This window comes from Phragmites australis, chromosome 1, assembly GCF_958298935.1.
Source record: "Phragmites australis chromosome 1, lpPhrAust1.1, whole genome shotgun sequence".
Taxonomy (NCBI): Eukaryota; Viridiplantae; Streptophyta; class Magnoliopsida; order Poales; family Poaceae; genus Phragmites; species Phragmites australis.
The window spans coordinates 5,943,018-5,968,522 of NC_084921.1; the positions used below are offsets into that span (position 1 = coordinate 5,943,018).

General features: G+C 40.5%; 3 protein-coding genes across 4 annotated transcripts; 2 read left to right on the forward strand and 1 right to left on the reverse strand.

The window, feature by feature from the left end:
• Nucleotides 1-4: 4 nt before the first annotated feature.
• LOC133930613 (geranylgeranyl transferase type-1 subunit beta-like) lies at nt 5-7,957 on the reverse strand. The gene is made up of 20 exons (XM_062377295.1): nt 7,411-7,957; nt 6,269-6,344; nt 6,108-6,166; nt 5,857-5,996; nt 5,277-5,332; nt 5,121-5,197; nt 4,979-5,024; nt 4,681-4,805; nt 4,455-4,522; nt 4,279-4,366; nt 4,035-4,175; nt 2,974-3,131; nt 2,754-2,865; nt 1,904-1,922; nt 1,576-1,664; nt 1,117-1,170; nt 870-940; nt 661-742; nt 477-573; nt 5-375 (listed from the first exon to the last, which is right to left on the reverse strand). The coding sequence occupies exons 1-20, from the start codon at nt 7,573-7,575 to the stop codon at nt 305-307; spliced, it is 1,794 nt and encodes a 597-aa protein (XP_062233279.1). The 5' UTR covers nt 7,576-7,957; the 3' UTR covers nt 5-304.
• Nucleotides 7,958-12,097: 4,140 nt separating this feature from the next.
• Nucleotides 12,098-15,456, forward strand: LOC133891158 (very-long-chain enoyl-CoA reductase-like). Its single transcript, XM_062331909.1, has 4 exons — nt 12,098-12,315; nt 12,438-12,477; nt 14,316-15,070; nt 15,147-15,456. Exons 1-4 carry the CDS (start codon nt 12,247-12,249, stop codon nt 15,213-15,215), a joined length of 933 nt encoding a protein of 310 aa, XP_062187893.1. The 5' UTR covers nt 12,098-12,246; the 3' UTR covers nt 15,216-15,456.
• Nucleotides 15,457-17,933: 2,477 nt separating this feature from the next.
• On the forward strand, nt 17,934-23,333 carry LOC133891252 (uncharacterized). Of its 2 annotated transcripts, none has more exons than XM_062331993.1 (5): nt 17,934-18,152; nt 19,910-20,167; nt 20,494-20,570; nt 20,965-22,294; nt 22,484-23,333. In XM_062331993.1, exons 2-5 carry the CDS (start codon nt 20,011-20,013, stop codon nt 23,104-23,106), a joined length of 2,187 nt encoding a protein of 728 aa, XP_062187977.1. In that variant the 5' UTR covers nt 17,934-18,152; nt 19,910-20,010; the 3' UTR covers nt 23,107-23,333. The 2 variants fall into 2 exon arrangements, with proteins under 2 accessions (XP_062187977.1, XP_062188044.1); XM_062332060.1 differs by having other exon boundaries at nt 20,965-22,147.
• Nucleotides 23,334-25,505: the final 2,172 nt, after the last annotated feature.

The following is a 25,505-nucleotide window of genomic DNA, read 5'->3' on the forward strand; positions in this document are numbered from 1 at the left end:
TGGATAACCAATTAACCATATATTGTTGCCAAAATCTGAGTGCATAGTACAGTCCGCAGAGCAGGATTATGTATGAGGAATTAGCATTCGAAACAGTGCCATAAATCAACATGGAAATTCCCCGTGTTGGGGCGATTTGGATCAATAATATAACCAGAGAAAAAGCTAATACAATTCTTGGTACAACACGTACTGGGTAATTCATGAAAAGAGCCTCGGGATCTAACATTCCCCGTTCCAGTAGCAAACTCGAGCCCTTAGCGCATTGAAAAACCACACAATGTGGTCTAGAAAGCTCTTAGTGTTACGCAGTTTTGCCCTTCGACAAGGCCTTCTTCCGCTGGGCGAGCATATAACGGAACATGTGCGGGCTTCCTACAGCCATCAAAATTGAAACAATACACTTTGTTGTCAAATCATACTTGTTTATAATGTTGATCACAAAATAAAGGACGACTATGAGGGGGAAGGGGCACCTGGAACGTAGACAGCAATGGCAAGAAGAGATCCATACAAGTAATCAAAGGAGAAATTCCATTTGTTGGGCAACCTAAGGCAGTATTTCTCCGATGCCTGACAGTAGTCACCCAAGAAAAGAGTAGGTAAAAGAATTGTTATAAAATGAACAATATGGAACTCTTCATTTTCTTTTTCAGTTACCTTCATGTAAGGCAGGGCAATATAGATTAAGCCAACCTCACTAGAGATACCAGTAGGATACAATAACATAAAGGTGCTGTACCTGCAAGCAATCAGGACCACAACATTGAAGCAAAGTACATTTTAAAGGAAATTATACTGAAAAAGATAGTAAACTTCTTTAAATTTGGTGCAAATAGTGAGATGCCTTGTTTCAGATGAATACTAACCTAAGCCACAAGAGCCAGGAAGGTGCAAATCCAAGTGCCTCCTTCATACCAAAGAAAGAATATCTAATGATCTGCATTAAACCAGTAATTTTCCATAAGATTAATCTGAAATGCAGAAAGTTAATCAGTAGGGGCCTCCATAACTGTTCCAGTAAAAAAAGAAATGCAGAAAGTTATAAATAAAGTATTACTTTTTAGGTTTAGCGTCATATACTTAAGTAGAACATTTACATGAAGTAATATGTACCTCAGTGATGGACCAGCTTATGACCAATGAAGTAACAAGAATATGAGATTGTGTCTGCAGAACAAAAGTCAATATTGTCAAGAAACTGAGTGAGTGTCTACTTACAATAAAACAAAAATGGAAATAGGAATGCAAAAGATAAAAGCGCTATTCCTCCTCTAAGATGCTTGCATATCAGCTCGATTAGATAGGCCACTAGTACAATGCTTACTCATAGTTGCTTATTCCATGATCAGACATAAAACTAATATAATTGTGCAGTGTTCATGTACTAGTCCTGAAAGTAGCAACATAATCTAATAGAAAGTGCTTTCAATCCCAGAACATTGTCATATTTCAAGGTCCAAGCAAAACAGAAATACTTAAAAACAAGTACCTAACTTGCAAATGGAGTATGTTCTTAATAAACGATGTCTTGTACATAAAAAAAAAAAAGACCTAATGATGAACTGATTATACCTCAGGAAAACTCCACAAGATGCCCCACGTGAGAAACAACCTTGATCCAATTTGTGGAAGTGTTGCAGAGACTGGAGACCTCACCAACCCTGCAAGAGATTCAATGCATCACAACAGTAACTAAAAATGAACATACACCAAAAAGTGAAGAAAGCGTTTTGTTTTGGATATTTGAGAGCACACTATCTCAAAAATAAAATTCATCTTCGCCATATTCAAGATCTAGTTTGATGTTTGTATCATAGTGCTTCAAGTAAATTGAAAATGAGACTACTAGGACAAAGAAGTGCATATTAGTATCCATTAAGTATAAAGAAGATCTTTGTACCTACAAGCCCGTGAAGAATCTGCGCCACCAGCGTCAATGTCAGCAAGCAAACATAAAATGTTTAGTACCTCAAATGTTTCATGGGCAAAGAAAAACTGCAAAATCTAGAACTATGATGCTAAAAGAAATTTCACATAAAGTTTGTCTACACAGCAAAAGCATAACTAAAGTAGAATCATAGCAGATTTATTTTTGCTATGGCCCATTTTAATATGAATATCTCTGTTGGTTGCTTTGCAGTTCTTCTTGCCTAAACCACAACAAGTGTATTTTGTCTGTATTGAAACGAATCAGCAGGAGAGTTGCCCATTATATTAAAAAGCAGGGAAAACCCGACGGGTACAACAGGGGAAAAGAAAAAAATGTTACCAGCTGTGGCCAGAATACAGGAAAAAAACAAAACAGGGGGCTACGAAAAAGTTATTCCCTCCTGATTAGACGCCCTAGGCGCCGCGCTCTCCTGAAGTCCCAAGTGCCCGCCTCATCCTTTATCTTGTTAGCAACAAAAGGCACGGGCTGCTCGGTTCTATTAAAAGTTCTGGCGTTGCGCCCCTTCCAGATTTCCCGACAGATCAGAATGACCAGGGACCTCAACCCCAGTTTCGGAGTGTTTGGGCTGCTAGCTATGGCTGACCACCAATGGTGAATTGAGGATGTGCGTGGCCAGGAAATTGGCATGAGAAATTTGCGTGCATTTTGTTTGTAACCGTACTCAGCTTCACAGCAGTAATCCTACTTAGGTAGATCAAAACAACACCTTACACAATCGCACTAAAGTTTACAATTTTACTGTGACGAAAGCAAGAAGCGAAGTGCACTAGTAAATGAAAATGAAGGAGAAAACCCAGACCTCCATGATGGCGGCGGTCTGCGCGAACTGCAGCGGCCGCTCGACGGCGGCGTAGACGGCCTCATGCCCGCTCTCCAGCAGCGCCAAGACCGCGTAGTACAGCACCTGCGCCCTGCAAGACCCAAGAACCCCAGTCAAACCAACGGGCCCGTACCAAGTGACCAATCCACGGCCTAGTAAGCAGGAGCAAGACGAAAGAACAGCAGGAGGCGCAACGGACCATCCGAAGAAGACGACCCAGTTGTAGACGGAGAGGTAGAGCCGCCGCACCGCCGAGCCGACGCCCGCCATTGCAGAGCCGCGGAGAGCAGGAAGAGGATGCCGAGGGCGACTCTGACCGGGGTCCTGAAGATCTACTAGTACACCACGCGCATCAGATCAGGTGCAGTGAACTAGTATTGGCGTCGAGGCTGTGACCTGCTCGGATTGGGAAATCGAGCTGATCTAGCTGCGGCAGGCCAAGGCCTCACTGCGCGGATTGATTCGGCATTCAATTGGGATCGGATCGGGGGATGGATGGTGGGTACTCGGTGGGCAGTGGCAGTTATTGCCGCTGCAGCTGCCTGCCCGCCGCCCGCGCCAATTCCATCCGTGTGGTGTGACCCAGCAGATTTCGTCACGAACAGCAAGCGGGAGATGCAGTACACTGTGCATGCCCTTTTCATTCTCTCTTTTATATGTTTTCTTTCTCATCGGACACCAATATGTATAAATTCAGGTCATATCAAATAACTCTTTTTTTATTAAAACAGTACATTTTTTAAGAATAAGGAATAAAACCTATGTAATTTTTTTATTAAAACAGTACATATATTGTTTGATTCAAAGCTCAAGTTGCTTTACATGAATTCTCAAAATAAAAAGGAAGCTGTGTACAGAGGTTTAAAAGGAGTATAGCTGAAACAACATGTAGATCAAGTACAAGTATGCTGTATGCATCAAGACCCATTAACGTCAGCAGTCAGCAGCCATACGGTTGTGCAAAACAGGCACACCAGAAACATTCAAGTAGCTTTCCAAGAAATAAAACCGCTCAGCTAAACTGTCAACAATTAGTTCAACCAACTGGAAATAAAGTCCAGAAAGCAAGTCCATTGCACTCCTTTACAACCGAATTATCACATCTCAAAGAAAGAGAGAAAAGAGAGCCCAGAATAATGTTGCATGATTTACCCATCCAGCAAGCACAAAGAAAACACCAGAGATCAGCTGTATGTCGTACAAGATTCATCTTCCCAAAACATCGTGATTAATTGGATTAAGTAGAAACGCCAATTTCTAGAATGCAGTAGCGAGGATCCCCAGTTCAACGTGAAGCGGTTCGAGCCCTTCCTCTTCCAACAAGGAAAGGGCAGCCAGGCCGTAGTAAGAATGGTAGATGTCCGGTATTCCATCATATGGAAATTTGGTAAAGCCTCCATACTGTTGTGCCAGCAAACAAAGACATACTCTAAGTAAGTAAAAAAGCAAATTGACCAATCTGAGAAAATGATTTGAGTCGATAGAAGAGGTTTTAGGTCATTACATGTGACTGGCAGGTTAGCAAAAATTCCCGAAGAGCACAATGATCAATCAAGTGGTAAGCACCGATCATCTTCAGGACACCTCCAACCCTGTAGAGTGAAATTGGAAGCAAGAAAATTAAACAGGTATCTTGTTGCTTGTCAGACAACTAGTACACAGATTGGAAAATATACTTACCAAAAAGCATAGCAGGTATCACTGGGCTTGTTTCTTCTCCCTTGGAATCCTCCATCAGTCACTTGTCTCTACACAATAGTAGTGCAATACTTTGTAAGGTTCAGCAATGCAATGGCACAGGCAATCCAATTCTTTTTAACCCTTTGTTGCTTTCTTGTGCCATTACTCTTTTTTTGTTTTTCTACTTTGATCGATAGAAGCGGAGACGTGATTGGGCAGAGCTCACCTGAAGACACCATTCCAGGAGCATGTGTATGTCAATAGACACAGATTCTCTTAAGTTTGATGCCAAATCAACTTGAATGAAGCCCATTAGACGGAGAGCTGCAACAGCACAAAAAGTCCCTCCACCTGACTCACTAACACAAAGACAAACAATGAGAACCCAAAACCCATTGCAAAGTGGCAAGAAAATATTAAACTCAGTTGCCACATAATCAAATGATAACTTCCACATGACACTAACAAACAAAGCAGGTAAAGTAACACATAAAAAGGTCAAATGATAATATGAAATTGCTTACCATGAGATTCCGAACCAGGAACCATGCCAAATCCCCCATCATATGTCTGCATATGATAGCAACTAGAATCAGGTATTGCAATCACATGGACTTCGCTATCTCAATGCAAAATGTGGTACATTATAAATTTTCACAAATCAACCTGGCAGTTAAGAATGTATTCCTCTGCCTTTAACTTGTCCATTCCGGACCAGTCATCTAGCATTGAGCAGATTGCAGCTGAGAAGGCAGATCATATGCACTAAGTTATATCAACGAAAGATTCAATTACTAACATAAACAAGGCAGTACTCCTCACCAGCACAGTATACAAAGCGAAGGTCTGTTTCCGCACCAATATGAATAGGCATAAAGCTACAAAAAGACGATTATCAAGTAAGCCAATAAGCCAATGTATTAAACAAGACATGGTGTTCATAAAACGAAAGGCTTCTACGCTGACTAACAACCAACTAAACTCACTGATAAGCAAGATCACATGCACATATGCACAGACAAGAACCGTCTATAACACACATACATTTACTCGGATCATAGCATCTTAATGTTCTAGTTGAAAAGGATTGCTAGGCCGACAGTACAGAGATATACTGGTAAGGTGGCATTTACCTATGTAAAGTTTGTTTCAATAAGAGAACATGATTTAAGTTGAAGCAGATAAAAGCACATGCAATAAATGAAAAAAGTAGGAATCATGCATATGTTCCTAAAACTGAAATACAATCAGGGATGTGAAACAACTCATACAAGAGCATGTGAGGTGGGTGAAAATATTCTGTTGATAACGTTAACACAGGAGTGGTAAAAGCACAGACACTTCCAGGACCAACCTACAAGTCTAATAACCATGAGATGGGACATCAAAGTTGAATGCATACCTTCCATCTGGTTGTTGCAGGTTTTTCATTGATGACAAAAGTGCCTTGCTATCAATATTTGCTAGATCGTAACCTACAATCTTCAGGATAGCAAGGGCAGAATAAGTGCTTGCAAGATGACTGCCATTGTGGCAAGGGTCCTGAAACAGACCATGATTTAATATTTAAAACTATCACAACATTAAATAAAACAACAAAAATGTGAAAATGTACAAAGAGAAAAGGTTGACTTCAGCACTAGCCACGCATACCTTCACATTAGCTGAGGGAAATTGAGTTGATCTAGAACCACAGAATCCATAAAACAACCCTAGAAACACATGAACTGTTACACAACAAGCATATTGCAGCTGAAAGTATGAATTTTAGCTATCATGAGAGTTTTTTTTACATGAGTAACAAGGAAAATTACCATTATCTACATCACCATTTGCCTCAGGATGAACTTCAAAACACAAAACCCATTTGGCAATTTCATCCTTGTTAACCTAAAGAAAAAAAGAAATTACACAACTCTCAAGTTACTACATCACTTCTTCATGCAGAGTCAAGGTATTGAAAGACTACTACAGGCTGCATTTCACTCCTTCAGCAGAGTATGCTAAACTCGGAGGCAATCATGTATTCAAATAGCAATCAATATTAAGTAGAATCAACTTAACCGATAACCAATTAGACAGCCCCCAACTGTACGAAGCATTCAGCAACTGCCCACTGCCTAGACAGAGTCGAACATAATTTATATTGCAAGATCAGCATTACAGCCACTTGCGCCAGTAATCTGCTACAGCATCAACATCATGTGGGCTCCTTTTTCCTAAAAACAGTAACATGGTACATATATTTCGCATGAAACAGAATCATGTTGATCGTAGTTATGACATGTACATGTCAAGAAGAGTTATATGCCCTAGTCCCATTCACCTCTAACCACTATGATGGACTAATTAACCAACAGGTCAAATGTTAACATCGCTCGTACAAGCCTCCAAAAACACTGTAAGTCCATCCATCCATAAGTGGTATTCTGCTATCCCATACTTGCAACCTCCTGCATTTATCATTACGAAAACTACTTGTACTTACCAGTATGAATTCTTCAAATAACTTATCAATACTATTTTCTCACAATTTAATGGAATTACAAAGTGAGCTACAATTCATTCACCTTTCTTTGTGTCACGAGCTTTGAATGCTCCCCTTTTACCTCCTTGTTCCAAGTACCCCCTTCCTAACCAACCCGACCATCTGAAAGTTCTTTTTCCATTGCCAAAAAATCGCTACTTCCCAAAGCAAAGAACGTGTTCAGGATGAGAAGGTTCGGCCTATCATAAATTCCCTATTCCTAAACGCACAGATCTGCTGCTGACTAGATCTGTGTTCTTTTGCATATAACTGGGTAATACTAAATGCAAGTAAAACAACCACACAAGATCTTTAACAAGTAATCAAGATCCAATTTTTGCATTCAGGCGCATCCAGAACATCACATATCACCGGGGAAAAAAATAAACCCCCGTGTAATTCTACGAGCGGAACACGAGAACATCTTACCCGATCGAGCTCCCGCAGGAGCGAGAGGCCGGCGACGGCGAAGTAGGCGAGGGTGAGGTGGTTAACCTCCTGCGTGGCGTAGTCGCCGGGGAGCTCGGTGGTCATCGCGTCAAAGAATGCCACGTGGTGCGCGCGGGCGAAACCGGCGAGCTCCGACGTCCCCATCCCCGGTGGTCGGCCGCCGAGTACCTCCTCGTCGCGGGCGTCGGCGCTAACTTCAAGATGCGTTTGGTCGACGTCCTCACTTCTCCAGGCTCCGCCTGAGCCGCCGCGGCCGACTCCGATCCGAGGCCTTGCTCGGTGGTGCCACGAATCGAAGACCAGCGCCCAGCTGAGCGGAGTGATTCGCTAGGACTCGCCGCTTCACCGGTGGAACCGTGGAACAGATACGTTGGGGAAAATATTCCAGTGGACAACCAATTGGGGTGAAACAGTCCACAAACTGGATTTGATTTGATGAGTCCTGCCAGAACAGGATCTTGATTTGATGATCAAAAGGAGAATTTCGGAGGACTCAGCACAGTACCCGTAGCCGTAGTATAATTCACATGTAATTACAAGCTGAGCCAAAGCCTTCGAAGTGAGCGAAGCTAAATTTTGTTCGTGTCTTAAAAATTTAGTTTTTGTTTGAGTTGAGGTTAAAATTTAATTATGTCTTTAAAAAATTAGTTGGTTAAAAAATTTCTATATTATTTCTGAGTAAATTTTGGACGGTTAAATCGTCCATCAAAATTTTTAGCCGATCAAATTTTGGTTTGGTCTTAAATCAAACGTCATTTTTTTATAGGAAAAACAATAGGGAAAGCCCCTACTACAGAGCATATATTGAAAAGGAAATAAACTGTACAACAGAGAGGGAAATCAAAGAAAAGAAAACTAGAGAAAACAGGCCGGGGAAAAGAAAAGAAAAGAAGAGCCCCACAACTAGGGAAAATAAAAGAATCTACAGAGAAAAGGAGAAAAACCAGTCAAAAATTTTCTGTCTATCAACATCTTTAAATCTGTGAGTTTGGAAAAAGATGTCATCCTTGAAATTCCTCTTCCAGATGGAAAATTTTGGTTGCTTGTGTTCGAAAATGAAGATATTTCTCTGTTTCCAAATATTCCAGGCTCCGACTATAAAGATTTTCACGAAGAATGAATGGTTGAAGGCATCTTTTGCTTTAATCATCGTTTCAAAGAAAGGTTTGGAGAAATCCCAAACCATGCCAATAGAACTCCAGCACCTCAGACTAAAATTACACCCAAGGAATAGGTGAAAGATAGTTTCCTCAAGATGCAGGCTGCATAAAACACAATTGTAATTATCACTGTCCACTTTGAAGTTTTTTCTTTTGACAATGTTCTTTGTATTAAGTCTGTCCATCAAAAGCAGCCAAGAAAAAACTCTAAGTTTGTTACAACACTTAGAATTCCATATCCATTTGAAGGGTTGTGAAGGAAAGATGTACTTGTAAGGTAGATTATAACATTGTTTGGAAGAGTAAACTTGTGAGCCCCAAAGGTAATTCCAAGAATCTTTGGTATTTTCTTGCATCTGTATACTCTGGATGAGATCTTGTAAAGAATTGTATTCTTCATAAGCCTGAGCTGTCAAAGGAATGTGGAATTGCTCATCTATACTATTATTTGCCAGAAAGTCTGCCGCTGAAATTTTCTTGTTCTTTGCAAAGGAGAAAAGTCTTGGAAACTCTTGTTCTAGGAGATGATTATTCCATAAATCCGCCCAGAACATAACTGTTTTCCCACAATCTAGAGAACAAGCTGCAATACCTCTGAACAAAAGACTAAGTCTTAAAACATCTTTCCACCAAAAAGAGCTTTTTTTCCGAGAAGAAGCATGAGGCACATGACCATTTTGATAATACGTACCCCAAATGAGCCTGACCCAAGGTAAATCCTTTTGGTTATAGAATTTATCAAGATGTTTGAGCAAAAGAGTAATGTTCTGATTCCTCAGGTTGACAACACCTAACCCACCTTTGGATTTGGGCTTGCATATTTTTTTCCAAGCAACTAAAGGGATGCTTCTGGCATTAATGTCTGAATTTCTCCAAAGACAATGTCTTCTAGCTCTGTCTAAGTATTCAATTATAGCAGATGGAATTTTTAAGGAACACATTATGTAAGTTGGGAGAGAAGAGATAACAGAATTGGTTAATTGCAATCTTCCAGCAAGAGAGAGAAGAGAAGAAGTAGAATTCAACTTTCTTTCAGTTTGATTCATAAGAGGAGCATAATGTTCAATTCTTGGCTTAGAGGTTCCCAGAGGCAAACCTAAATATGTGAAGGGGAGTGAGCCCAATTTACAACCAAAAACACCAGCCATGCACTGAGCCTTTTCCTGACTGAGATTCAAAGAAATGAGGTAGGACTTTGAGTAGTTAACTTTAAGTCCAGTTGATTGAGTAAAAGCTTCCAGAATTCCTTTTAAGACAAAATAATTCCATTTGAGAGGCATTCAGAAAGAGAATTGTGTCATCTGCATACTGAATAATAAGAAAATCCTTTGTGCCTACAGCTGGGATTGGAAGTTTGAGTAGACCAATCTCATGGGCTTTGTTATTATGCTTTGAAGCAGCTCAGCCGCCAGGACAAATAAAAGAGGGGATAGAGGATCGCCCTGCCTCACTCCCCTATTACATTGAAATTTTTTGCCAGGAACACTATTGAGAAGAATAGCTGAGGTTCCTGAAACAAGAATTCTATACGTCCAGTCAAGCCATTTGCCGTTGAAACCCAAATGATGCATCATCTTCAAAATTGAAGAGTGTTCAATAGTATCAAAAGCTTTTTCAAAGTCCAGCTTGAGCACCACAATTTCCCTCTTTGAATGTTGACATTGGTGAATGTATTCAAAGGACCAAGCTAGATAATCTTAAATTGTTCTATCTTTTATGAAACCATACTGATTCTGATGGATAATAGAAATAATAACTGACTATAGTCTATTGGCCATAAGCTCAGTGATTAGCTTAATAATACAATTCATCAGAGAGATAAGCCTGAAATCATTAACCCTTACTAGGTTATTATTTTTGGATGAGAGCGATAAAGGAGCTATTAATTGCCTGCAAACTAAGACTGCCATTGAAGAAATCATTGCAAAGATCATAGAAATCATCTTTGATGATGTTCGAGTAACTTTTAAGGAAAAGATCATTGAAACCATCTGGCATTGGAGATTTATCATTAGCCATTTGGAGAACAGTCCTGTCAAACGTCATTTTGACATCAAAATTTGGCACTACCTAATTTATCCTCTATCCAAATTTTGGCTTGGTATGTTAGGACTAAAAATCAAATGCCCCTAGATTCGTATTGTAGTATACTAGCTAAGTGCAGTGCGTTGTAACAGAGATAGTAATATTAAGTATAAACTCAGATATAAAAATATGGATGTGTTACGATGCACCACCGAATTAATACATCGAAAGAATGCTATAGTTTGATTTCAGATGAATTTTTTTAAAAAAAGAGGATAAGATTATTCACTAATTTCTCTTCTAATTTTTCTATTTTTATTAGTAAAGTATGTGTCATATCAGTAGCCGGTAACAAGACGAGAAGACTAAAAAATGATGATAGATAAAAAAAATTATTCAAATTTTAAAAATTTATTAGGTAGAAAAAAAGTAAGAAAAAATCTGACATAAAAATTAATTCGTGTTTTATATAGTATTGTAGAGATTGCTAAGGTAGGAAAGAAAGAGGTATTGAGAGTTGATGCCGGGGACTCCTGCACCGGAGACGAGTACGACCGTAACACCGGCACCTATCATCGCGACACGAACATCCTCGGCGCGTGCATGCTCGGCGTTTGGTCTTGGTGCGGAGGTGACGGATGCGCGGCGAGGGGGCGGCGGCCGGCAAGGAAGGAATCGAGGCAGCACGGGAAGAGCGTGGGCACGGGGCCTGCGTGGGGACGGGTCAGCCGCGCGGGCGCACCGTTGGGCCGGCCGCTCTACTCCCCAACCACCTGCTCAACTCTGTCTCCACTGGTCTATACTCTGATAGGTCCAGTCCATGCACCAGCTGATGAGGAGCTTCATGTCATTTTCAGGCTTCATTTCGCCAAACAACATATTAATTGTTATGTTCCAAAGCTTAATCTTGTGAACTCGTAGATCCATTCCGACGCCTTAAGAGTTTATCCAGCTTAGAACAACAATATATTTTTTAAATCTCCTGATAAAATAATATACGTCAATAAATTCTGTCTTATTATATGATAGAGTGGTTCTCTATGACTGTCATTAGCTAAATCTATTTTATTATTTTTTTCACTCAAAGCAACTCAGGTAGTTTTGCGTACTCATAGCAATCTATGACATCGGGTTTTATAATTAATCTAATGAATGGTAATTCAGTTGACTCCTATGTTAAGAGAGAATACTCTTTCACCCAGAAAACAAATATATGTTACGTAACCAGAACAACTACAAATATTATAAGGAATATATATAGTCAGTTGCGTGACTTTTTTTCACCAGCTTGAAACTGAAGACAAGTTTTGCACCTGTTTGTTTTAGTTTTTTTATAGGGTTTTGCATCGGTTTATGACTCGGAACCCGTACCCTGGGTTTTACTGGGAGGCCATGGACCCGGTCCACATCAAGAAGTTGAACCCCATAAACGCCACATAACTCCGGTGGGTCCAACCGCCCACCTGCACGCGGGGCCCACGACCGCCCCGCCGCGGGATCAAATACGCCACCCCCGTCCGGCCACTCCCTCGCCGCCCCATCTCCTCCACGACCACAGCCACAGGCAGTCGTTGCCTTCCTTACTGCTGCCGCTGCTGCTCCCACCACCGGCTCAGGCGGAGGAAGCGGGATGAAGGTGGCCGTCGTGTCCCGGAGCGGCCGGGAGGTCGTCAAGGGCGGCATCGAGCTCAAGGACTCGGTACGTGCCCCCCCTCTCCCTCCCTCGCACCAGGGTTTTGGTTCTCTTGGCGTTGTCTTGGTTGGGGTTTAAGATGTCGTCGAAAGGTTTGAAGTTGGATTGATTCGTGGGTTCATTTGCAGGCCAAGGTCGCGGATCTGCAGGAGGCCATCCATGCCAAGAGTAAGTGAATTCTTGCTAAAATTTTGTTACTTAGTTACATTTGTATTCTGGAGTTACCAACATGCGATGTTTTCAGTGTCTTTGCCAAGTAGGCATCTGTAGGCGCTTTTAATTTCGCTGCACTAGTTATCTTTGCAAGGGCCATGGCAAAAATTTAGTGGAATAGTAATTTTTTTTAATTCTGTTCCAGCAGTGCTGCTGCGCTTCATTGTTGAAAAGATAAGCAAATGTTTTAGGGTCATAGGGTGTCTGTGCAAACGATTCAATCTGCAGCCTTCTAGAGTTGTGTCTAGTGTTGTTACAACTGTATGATTGTCTTTTTTTAATACCATCCTGCAGATTAAGTTTGTGAACTTCATTAGCATGTTTAAAATGTTTTGATGATGGGATGCCCAGATTGCTTTTGCTCAAAAGGTTCAAATCTGTCAATTTTGATGGCTTAGTATGGTCATGTCGAGTCAATATGGGCAATTATGCTTTGTAATTTAGTGTAGAGAAGAACAATTATTTGGGTCTTGTATTGATCAAAGTGTGGGTCCAGTATTACACCATAACTATCAGCGAAGCCTGTCAGCCCACCATACAAGTGTTAGCTATTGAGCAAAGTAGTGGTATCATTACATTTTCTAGTTGGCTGGTGCAGACGTGTGAGCACAAATCCACCCATTAGGTTTCACATCCTGGTTGCCCATCTTTCTGCGCACAAAAGTGTGCCTCGGTAGGAATGAGATCGCAGGTTTATCCCAGCCTCCTCAGTTATATATGTATGTTGCACTCGTGCCTGTGTTTGTGGTGTGCACGCCTGGCAGTGTGTATGCATATTCATCCTCTGTTCGAATTTTAAAAACAAAAGAGAGGATGTGTGAGGGAAACTGCAGCACGTGCATGTGTTTTTAGCATTCCCAGGGTTGAAGAGGCGAGCATTAGTGAACAACTGATTGAGCGTTAGGTTTTAATCATATCTAGTACGTGCAACTCAATCCAACATCAATAACTGTATTCAACCTTGGTTCATTTAGATTGGTTGCCCTCCTTGCTTCCCCAGATTTTGTAGGGAATATTTTGGTTGCTACAGGTTGTTACAACGTGTTTAGGTAGGTGGGAGTTGGCCATCAGCATCAACTCACACACTTTGTGAGTTCTTTTTTCAAGTACAAACTACAAACACACATTTTATGAGTTATGACCTGCGGAAAGGGAAGGCTTAGAAAGGATAAATTAACTGGGAACAAGAAGTGTAGTTCGGGGTTATTTGGAAGTTAGTTTGGGATCATGTTATTAACCTTCTAACTCTTGAAAACTGTTGCCCCTGAAATATGTGGATAATTCACTTCCTGATGTTGGTAGAGTATGATGGAATAACAAATAGTTTGAGCCTTTTGCATCTTTTTCCCTTTTCAAAAAGAAAAGACTGGCCATGATCATTTTCACAATTTCTTCACAGAAAATAAAAAAACTGCACAAGTATAGGATGGGGTACTAAAGATACATAAACCAGAATAGGTGAACTGAGAAGTGAAAACGACTTTCTAAGTAGACAGTACAAGGTGAATAGAATTATTTTACTGTGAAGCTAAGTGTTGTATGTTTAAAACTTTTAATAGGTGCAAATTATGATTTTCTAACTTTAAGCTTGCACCGTTATTATCTAATATTGAGAAAAACATTAGATTTTGTATCTAAAAGACACTTCTTGGTTGGTTTTGATGGGTGAAACTATGACCTAGCTGGATGTAAAAATTTCATCATGTAGTATTGGTTTAGGCCTTGCTTTCCCTAGTACACACTCTTTCCTTAAAATGTACAATGTGCTAACGGCTTGGCTCTGCACCATGCAGCTAAGAAGTATTACCCTTCTAGGCAGCGGCTCACCCTGCCTCTACAACCTGGAAAAGGTGGAAAGCCAGTTGTCCTCAATCCGAAGGCCAGCCTGTCAGAATACTGTGAGAAGGGTTCCGGGTCACTGACAGTAGTCTTTAAAGATTTAGGCACTCAGGTCTACTACAGCACGCTGTTCTTCTTTGAATACTTGGGTCCTCTTATTATCTACCCCATGTTCTATTATTTGCCTGTCTACAAATACTTCGGATACGAGGGAGAACGGGTCATCCATCCTGTCCAGACCTACGCCATGTACTACTGGTGCTTCCACTACTTCAAGAGGATCATGGAGACATTCTTTGTGCACCGTTTCAGCCACGCGACATCACCTCTGTCAAATGTCTTCAGGAACTGTGCCTACTACTGGACCTTTGGTGCTTACATCGCTTACTACTGCAACCACCCACTCTACACCCCCGTGAGTGATTTGCAGATGAAGATTGGGTTTGGCTTTGGGATCCTCTGCCAAATTGCAAACTTCTACTGCCATATCCTGCTGAGGAACCTCAGAAGCCCGAGCGGCAGTGGTGGTTACCAGATCCCTCATGGTTTCTTGTTCAACATTGTGACATGCGCGAACTACACCACTGAGATCTACCAATGGCTTGGGTTCAACATTGCTACGCAGACTGTGGCAGGTTACGTCTTCCTCGCTGTGGCAGCAAGTATCATGACCAACTGGGCGCTAGGCAAGCACAGCCGTCTGAAGAAGGCAAGTGTTGCTCTTTCCTGTATACTAACCAATACCACGAAATTACATAGCTTTACTGACATTGCTTCTCCTGCAGCTGTTTGATGGCAAGGGCGGGAGGCCTAAGTACCCTCGCCGCTGGGTGATTCTCCCTCCATTCCTGTGAGAGGCTGCAATTGAGGGTTGGCCCGTTGAGATTCCATATTTACTTCCTTCTCAGCATTCAGAAGTTTGGTTCTTGAATATCATGCAAGCGTCTGTACTAATCATGCCTTTGTACCAGTTTAGCTTTGATTCCATGATCCAAAATTTCTAATCCGAAAGATGGATGTTAAACATTTCTTTTGGTTTTCTGTCACATCGCTCTGTGGTCCTGTCGCAACACGAAAGAAGGGTTTGCAGCTTGACATTTTTGTCGTCAATTTGATTGCACAGCATAGAGCTTCATGGTGAATGATGACTTGCTGACTTGTGTGGTTCCGATGATATTTGATTCCTGGATGGCACAGCTATCATGTACCAACAGAATTTACTTTTGAGCTTGTCATCCTCTGTCTAAACACTTGAATTTTTTCAACTGCTTCACATGTGGACGTTCTGCAGACCACATTTTGTTTTACTTGGAGTCTCAGCCTCCATTGGGCCATTACTACTCTGAATTGGCCTGAAGAAAAAAATCAGCAGGATTCGTGTTGTTGGGTCATTCATCATCGACCGGATCCCTTAAAATCACACGTTGTCTTGCTGACACGTGGATGTCGTACGTCGTCGTTGACATATGCTGACACGTGGATGTCACATGATTTTGTCTTCAGGGATCTCGGTCACATGCCCTCTACACTATAAAAGAAAGAAAGAGACTGCGTGTTCCTAGCATGTCCTTTTTGTCGAAATTATCAGTATATATTTTCTAAAAGAATGTCTATCTATAAATCATATGAATGAATTGCATAAGACCTAGGACGGTTGGTGGCAGTATGCTACTTAGACCAGAAAATTTCTTGCTGAACATCGCTTTCCTACGCGGTTTTCTTGTCGCCGGTCTCTTGCGACCACTGACCTGTATGCGTTGTGAGCTACAAGCCTACAACTACAAGCAACAAGCTAGAAAGCAGTGACCAGTCAATTGCAGTGCCTCGAGCAACACACAGCCTTGCAACATATACCGTAGAAGATTTCCCTGCAGCATTTGACACTTCAGTTCGTCTCAAAGATTTTGCAGCCACATGTTTTTTTTTTTTTTTTTTTTTGTTGTTGTTGTTGAGATCATATGATCGCCGGAGTTCGACCGGACTGACCAGTCCAGCCGGTCATTTGCATCTGATACTGCTTTGTGATTCGTACACTTGTGGCTGAAAATTTCAGCTTGCACAGGATATAACCTTAGAATTTTCTTATCCTTTCCTACCACTTTCTTTTTTCTTTTATTTCTATGATGACCTAGCTTGACATTCCAATGATAGCTTTATCTGTAGCCAATCAGAATCAACTAATAAGCACGCCAAGTCAAAAATTGACCGCGTCAACTTGTCCAAATCCATATCTTTTTTTAAAATTTTCTTTTTAGAAACCCCATTACTTGCGGTGCCTCGTTATTGACAGCTATGTCGCCTACTGAAAAAAAAAAATTCATGTTATCGGGACACACAAGTAACAAACCTAGAATTTGATCTCTGATGGATAGGGTACCGTCACCTTCACTAAAGCCTTGGTTCTCATTTTTCTTTTTAACTTAATTTTTTTCTCTGAAACTATTACTCACTGAATTTTCTTGAACAGAAAAAAAAAATCTCGTGAGGAGTCAAATTCACACCAACATTTTCCCATGGCCCACCACGACGCAAACAAGGAGTACAGAACACAGTGAAATCTACTAAAAGGGGTCGAAATCAAGGAGGAATATGAGGCTTTGGAACACAAAATTATAGCAAATGATTAATTAAAAAAAGGCGAGGCACTAAATCGCCGGTTTTGGACGACAACGCGGCTCCTTGTACTTTCACACTTCCACCATACTTTGCTTTGGTTTATGTGTTTGCTGGTGTGCTTGATTTGCCCAAGGACAGTCCTCTCATCTCTTCCCATCTCACCTTTTTTGTGCTAGTAATAGTAATTCTTAGTAGTGAAACAATAGCTGGTAAAAAGATATCTCTTCGCTATACAGAGACAAATTAAGTTCAATCACAGACCTTGCAAACATGGAACATAAAGGTTTCCACGTCACAACGATATTCAAAACATAGAACGAGATCGATATAAAATTCATCGTAGTTTTCCTATGAAATTTGTACGAGCCGCTATGCCCAATAGATAGACACCCTCGACCTTTTTGTAGGGAAGTGTCCTTAAATTTGTTTAATGTGCGCATGTGTAAACTTAGTACCCTACCACGCTCACTCTACTACAGCTAATAAATAACTTTGTATTTATGGGAGTACAACTTTTTAGATAACTAATGAATTTACTTGAGTTTGTATTAACTTGGTCAATATTAACACGGGATCTAATCTAAAATAAGACAAGATTAGCATGTACTTAACAGTCATAACCATAATGGTAAACTATAACTCTTGTCAGAGGAAAAGGAATCTTGTAAGATCATTTTCAACGATTTTTCTTCAGATTCTAGAATCTCTTCACAAAGATATTTTCGTTCTCTTCAGTACTTTAACAGTTTCTCTTCACGGTTTCCATCACGAAGTGATTCTCAAAGTCATTCTCTTCAGGACAGAATTCTCTTTTTTTTTCTTTACGAATTCTTTGAAAGAGAAACTGTTAGAGATAAGAGAAAATAAAAAAAATAAAAACAGGAAGAAAAATCGAAAAGAGAATAACATAAAAAATATATGGTCGGAGATGGTCCAACTGTGCAAGAGGCGGAAGTTTTCAACTGCCAGCACCCGCCATTCGGGCAGGCCGCCACTGACCGGAATTTAACCGAAGCCGTCTCACATCCTCTTCCTCACTTCCCGGATCCATCGGTTCCTTTCCATTCTTGTTCCCGTTTCTTTCCACCAACTCCTTCCATAACTCCGACCCTCGATTCCAACACCAAACCCTCCCGGATTGTCGGCTGCAGGCGTCGTCGTCGTCTGAGTCCAAGGTTAGTTTCAGAGGAGAAAAAGGAAGTATTTTTGTTTGGTCTTGCTGCGTGTTTCGTGAGTTCTTGATGCCATGGCGGCGCTGCTTCGCGTGCGCGTCTAATCTGTTCGTGGAAAGGCGCCAATAGGTTTCTGTTCGTTCCGTAGATCAGCAGGAGCTGCCGGAAACCTGCGAACGTTAGCTCAGGAGAGGTGATTTATCTTCGGTGTTTTGGTTGCGTTTTGTTCAGCTGCTTTTGTTGGGAAGAAAGCTGAGATGCCTTTTTCCCATCCTTTTTGTTTGGATCAATACGCGAACATGTTTTCTTGATTTCACCTTTCTGTTTTATGATTGTTATGGAGTTGAGTCTGACGGGGACAGTAAATAACCAATCTTGTTACGTTTTACGGTTCCGATTGACGACATTGAGCTAAAAAGTGATTTTTTGTTGACGTAGTTCGGATGATGATATGGAATTAAGAGATTGATACTTTTTTCATGGCTCAACCGCTCAAGTCACATATGGAGCCATGTATTGTTCCTTCAGTGTGTTCTCCCACTTGGAAAGCATTGAACAATCATCTTGGTGCCTTTTTTTTTTCTCTCCTTGATTTTTTTTTTCCAAGATGGATTTTCTGGCAGTTCGTGATCGGATTGATTGAAGAAGTGAATACTGATTATATTAGTTGGTAGAGCAACAAAAGTTGCCCTTTTGGTTACAGTGGAGGATTTCCCCTCACAAGTTGAATGAAATTTCGTTGCTTAGCACCGTTTCAATGGACTTAATTCATTAGAGGGCTTGTAACTTGGAGGCTTTCATTCAACTGAGTCGGCCTAGTTCCTCGTACGTGGTGTCGTTAACTGAATCATCGCAGTGGTGATATGGTGCATGTGGTTGTTCTTTAACTCGATTCCCTGACTTCTGAATTTTTTGGTAGGTTACTCACATTTTCTCTTTGACCCCTTTTCCAGTCTTCAATTGTTAGTCATTTGTAGATAGAGATTTGTTTATTGGTTCATGAGAAATGTGTGCCCTTCTGTTTGCTGTTTCTTGTCCGTGTTCATTTCCTTTTTGTTTTGGTAATAAAATACTGAAGAAAAGCGTAGCAGAACATGTTGATTAACATGTGACTAAATTTCCTCGGTAGTTCCTTTTCTTCATTAGAAGCTTCCTCTAACTCCTTGATTTTTGCACTGTGGATGTTTGGCCATGGTTTATGTCGTAAGAAAAGGCCTGGAAATCACGATTTTTTTCTTCATCTCAGTAGTGTATATCTTTCATTCCCATATAATCATCTAGTTATTGATTAGTAATGGAGGCACTAATCTAATTATTGGTTAGAAATGGATACACTAACTAACACGGATATGGCTTGATATTTTATAATTACTCTGTCTTAATAAATGCTTCCATTGCAGTTGGCGGATTTCTGTCTGCATGTTTTCAGAAAAAGGAGTGTTATGTCAGCATCTTTTGTTCATTAGTCTAGAAAAAGTTAGAAAAGGCCCTGTTAAGTTGCCTTTTATTTGCACGACGTTCATCATTTATGGTGCAAATAAATTTTCTATGTTACTTTACGCGTTTTCTCAGGATTAGTATCTTCCTTTATCTTGCTGATTTTGTGGATATGGTTGGAGACCATCTTTTCCTGTATTAAATTTGTTTGGCTCATACGCTTTTCCAGTATGGTCTGGAGACAATGATTTATTCGGAATTGGAAAGGCATTAGGTATGTTATTTGCGAGGTTGTTAATCAGTGGCCAGTCTGTTCATGACAGGTGGGAAAGTTAAGCAAAGCTGAAGGCATGTTCCTTATTTTGCAAGCGTGGTGCTCATAAGGAACCACGACCCCTCTTCTTTGCTGGCGGGCTAACACCAAATGGCCCAGCTGTTGAACCATCAGGAGTCCGCATTTTATGGCAAGGAATTGCATGGGTGCAGATGGGGCATTCTTCAGTTCTTTGGATTTCGCCAGCGCCTCCGGAACACAAAGATGCTATCTGACAAGAAACATGGCCAGGGGAAAAGCAGTGGTCGTAAGTTATTGAGTTCTTGTTCTTTGATATTTGTCAAATGGACTTGAATACTAGCATAACACAGTTGAGGGCAATTGAAAAATTCATGTTTTTTATACATGTATTTGAAACTGTTTTTGTGTTGATCGTCAAGGCAACTTGCGCAACTAATGATGCAATATAAATATAACTGGTGCATTTACTGTTTGACTTTTTTTTTTATTGTGCTGATATTAATCCCTTCTTATATGAAACTTAACCAAAATTGTACTTTCCTTTCATGTGTACAAACAGTTTTAGAAATTATGCTCATGAATCCATATTAAATTAGTTATCTTATGATGTAGGAAATAGACGTCGAAGCTCTTATGCTCCATTGAAAAACGAAGACAGTGGCATCGTCGACGATGAGAAAAACACTGAAGTATACCCAATAGCCCATCCTAGATTGTCATTTACATTTTTTATTGAATAGTACTTTTTTTCTATTCATCTCTTGGTTTGTCATCTTCACTCCCTATTTGCTGCTTGATGGCTAAGTACTTGAATTAAATGCATTACCACTCTTTCCATTTTGTTTCCTTTTTAGTTCAAATGGGTACTAATTTGTCTGAAACTTTGTCCTTAAGCAAATTAGCTCCTATTTGTAAGCATGTGGTGTGGGTACTAGTATACAAATATATCTGATACATCTTTATATATAGTGTTTAATACAAGCAGTTTCTATAAGTACCTTCCTTCTCCAAAACTACGTAGGCAGACAACTAATTTTCATTTGGAGATGACTTACCTTATTCTTTTCATTTCTCCTATTCCAGGTTACAAAAAAGCAGAAGGCCTCAAAAAAGAATTCTGGTAAGGCTAGTTTGAGGTCTTTGATTCTCAGGAAATTATATGGAAAGGAAGGTCAGAAAGAAAAGATGCTTCCTGTGGCACCAAAGCTACTGCGCACTATTTCGATACACTATCTGGAAAGCAATGAATATGTTCTTGATGGTGAAACCACTTCCAGTGATGATGGCTCTTCGCATAGTACTGCATTGCAGAGGATGCAAAATGCTACCAATACAAACTTGCACCATGCTGCATCCGATACCGCGGGTGGTCATGATAGTGATACAAGTTCTTTACTTCTCCTAAAGACAGGCGACAGCCATGTGAAGAAAAAGAGCCACCGTAGCATTTCAATGGATGGTGTTCTTCATAAGGTCCCTTATGGAAAGAAGGTGTCTGGAGACGTAATCAGCGACGAACTTCCCAGATCAGCCTCTGCCACGTATGATAGGGATGGTTTGAAACCTTACATTGGTATTGCTGCAAAGAGGCACGCAAATCAAGGTTTTCGGCGTTCACATTCCCTCACTGAGTCCTTGGAAAGTTACTCTCGCTTACTTGATTCCATTGCAAGTAGTGACTCCAAAAGAATGCTGACAATCTCGAAATCTACTAGGGATCATTCTTTGGATGGCCCTAGTGTGATGAGTTCATCTCAAAGAACATCAAATGCTGAGTTCAATGAAAATCTTATAACTTCAGAAGATGCCTTGGCATCACACGTTGCAGAGAAAACTGATGTTGGAGATATGAAAGTTGCTATGGGTGAGAGCTCTAGTGATGAAGTTGCTGGTGGCTCTGAAAATCCTGCTTTGCTTCAAGAGTGCATCCATGACATAAAGTGTCACGTTGCAATATCAACTGAAGTCGACTCACGTACCACTCCTTCACCTTCAGAAATTGTCGATATCTCAGAAGAACAAGTAGCAACATGTGATGGTAATGATCAGGTTTTCTCATCAACCGAAGTCGATTTGTGTGGTGTAGGTTCAACGTCAGAAGAAACTGATATCCCAGAAGAACATGCAGCAGCTTGTGATGATTATCAGATCCACTCAGATTCATGTACTGCTCTACCTTCAAAAGATACCAACATTGCAGAAGAACACAGAACAACTTCTCATGACAATCAAATGCACTCATTCCAGATTTCAAAACCAATAGAAGGTACCTTCTGTGTTCCTGACCCCAGTCACGAAATTGAAGCTGACATAAGTCTAAGCTGCGAACAAGAAAATGAAAGTCCAATGTCTGTTCTTGACATGGCCTTCTCAGATGATCCTGCTAGTCCGGTGAAACATACACCACTGGATGGTGAGATTTTCATTAAGTATTCAGAAACCCTATGCACATTATTCATGACCCAATTATTAACTTAATACCAAAATCATCAATGACATTAACACTTCAAGTTCCATAATTTACTTTTGCATCTGCCTACCTCTGTTTCAAGCACCTACTTACAGTTTCCAAATACGTTTTCTTGTTTATTGCCTCTTGCAGATACATCGCTGAAGCCAAGAATTCTGCATTTAAATGATACTGATGTTTCAACTGGCATTGATGTTGTACAAAAAAGTGACTTTGATGACCTGAATGGTCTCCAAGTAGATCCGGCATACGAAGTTGAGTACAACTATGTGAAGGATATATTCAAGAAGTCTAGCTTCAGCAACGAAATGGTGTTTGATGAATGGTACTCGCGGAACATTACAGCTCTCCAAGAAGAGGATTGCCAACACTACGAGGCTGCTGCAGCAGCATTCGACTTCACTGATATGTCTGCTGATCAGCTACTTCTGTTTGACTTAACAAACGAAGCACTACTTGATATTTACAAGAAATATTCTGTTTCTAAGTCTGAACTCTCTTGGTTTTCATCTTTTGATAGACCAAAACCTGTGGGACACCTTGCCCTTAAGGAATTATGGTCTAAAGTGAGCTGCCATCTGAACGAACAGCCACGATCCAGCACAGAAGTCGACATGATTTTATCTAGTGACCTAGCCAAGAGTGATCGCTGGATGAATTTTCAGAGAGATACTGATCATCTAGGGAACAAGTTGGCAGACCTTGTACTTAACAAGCTTGTGACTGAGCTCATTCGTCAGGTTGCAGAGTTTTGAGTCTAGATGGTTATTTTGTCCCCATTTTTTGGATTAGGAGTTCTATATTGTGCAAATGCATGGGATCATTCTGATGTACATATTACAAATTCGTTTTGTTTTCCCTTGAGGAAAACACAATTCTTAGGAATTCAATTCATGTGCTGGAAAGTTTTGCCTTTTTTAACGTAAGAAAGTTTTGCATGTTGACTACTAGTATAAATGAATGAAGGAATTGTTTTGCACTACTATTTGGATGGATAATGTTTAAAAAGCAGAGTTTGAAACAGAAATTTGACAGACAGGCAAAGCTGAAAAGTTGTGTCAACTGTCAATTCCTCCTGAGCCGTATTCTGCTCAAATTGCTGGTGATTTTGTGGGGAATGACCATGAAAAAAATGCCAATTATTTTTGGGTGGTGTGACTACATATTACTGAGTTAAGTTACTTCTAACAGCCAGATAATGTCAGTGATCACAACAATCCAGTAACTAAAACCTGATACCTTGAACAAACTGAATGTGATCTGAAATAGACTTGAGCTATGTGGGCTTTACTGGGCTGATGTATCGAGCTGGGCAGTGCTTGGCATGAAGTGCTTGCAGGTCCATGGTGCTAAGCCTGATCCAGCCCTAACTGCATCAGGCTGTGATTGAGCGGCCTGCTCAGGTGTTTCTGAAATCGGCCCAGCTAATAATCTTTGCATGGAAAAAAGATCCAGTTCTCTCTCGAAAATGAAAGCATGATACGATGCTCATTTTCTTTTTCACCAAAAAATGCATCATGGAGTACACGTCCCTTGTTTTGCTGCAGGAAGGTTGTGTCTGGACATGATGACTAACTGTAAGCGTCTGGGCAAATCCACATCTCTGAATACCTTTCTAGTCCGAACTCTAAACTTGGCTAGAAATTAGTCCTTACTTGAGCTAGAACTTTCTTCAGCTGTCTAGTGCATAATTCCAATCTCCCTCTCCCTCGTATCCGAAAAAGGAACTTCGTCTCCAAAAAAAAAAAAAGAAACTCTAAATGCATTTTCTTCCGGTTCCAAGCTGATCCAGATATTTTCTGGAGCAGAAGGGTTCGAGAGGCTTCACTCATGATGGAGAAGAGGTGAAGATCGATGGGGATCCTCTGCAAGCTACTGTAGCTATAATAAAAACGCATTAGATCCCACCTGAACGCTGATTTCACGAATGGATGCATGGGATCTTAGTGCTACAGTACCGATAAAACTAGGTTCATGTTGCTACATTAAATATATGTAAATATTAATTCTCTACATTAAAACTACGTTAGTGGGAAGGATCCGGTAAAGATACCTGCCCACACATTGCAGAGAAAGCAAACATTGTCTAGAAGACCGAACCTGAATCAAAGAAGACTTCTTGCCACCGATTTTGGGACGCTATAGCATGAATCTTATCCACAAGTCGGCACTTCGACATCATTCTCCCTTCCGCATGTGTGTCCCTGCCATCTTCATCACGAAAAATCTTTGCGTGCACGTTAGGGTCTGTGTGTCCCTGCCATCTCTAGTCTAATCAACGACCTACTCCCTCCAACACGAGAAATGTCGTTTTGTGTTTCGTGCTATCAACAAATTTGGAGTTTAACTATTAATATGCTCTCGAATATTTTGATTGGATTTTTAAAAATGGTGTAGCTATATTTATATATAATTTATACAAGTAATTAGTGACCGTGTCAATGTCAGGATAATATTTTTTTTACTAAAGGAATAACTTATTTAATTTAACCACAACACTCACTGTGACACATGGTTGTCCCTGTCCAAAGGAGCCCGGGCCACGTCGTGTACCAAGCTATGATATTTATGGACCCAGAGTTCACAGGATTGAGATCATCTGTGAAGTCGATTTTAAATGGATCTGAGCTATTGAATCACGGGTAAACAGTTTAGATTTGGTGCTAAAGTATTCGGTAAACAGTAAATGTGCTAAAGTATTGATAAATAGTAATGTACTACAGTAACCGACTGTAAAATATTGTTCACTCAGACTCAGTTTAATGTGTAACTCTAACTTCAAGTTGAAGAGGATCTCGATCCGAGTTCACACGTGTTTCAACTCGATGCAGATGAAAGTTGAGCGTTTTCTTATCTTTTTGTTTTGAGATAATTTTGTGACAGGCATGCGGCCGCTGCAGCTTTACTGATTCGTGTCACTGTACCATTATGTGCGACTATCTCTATTATAGAAAGAAGAGAAAAAGAAAGGATGAAATTTTCTAGTATTTACTAGAAAAGAGGGAAACTATAGTTGTAAATTCGTTCTACGATGAATATACCAGCAAAGCTGAGTTGGAAAACCACATGGTGGATCTTGGAGTAAGCTTTATCTGTTATGAACTCACAAATCACTAGTATCGCGTACAAAGGAGATGAATGCTACTAATAACGT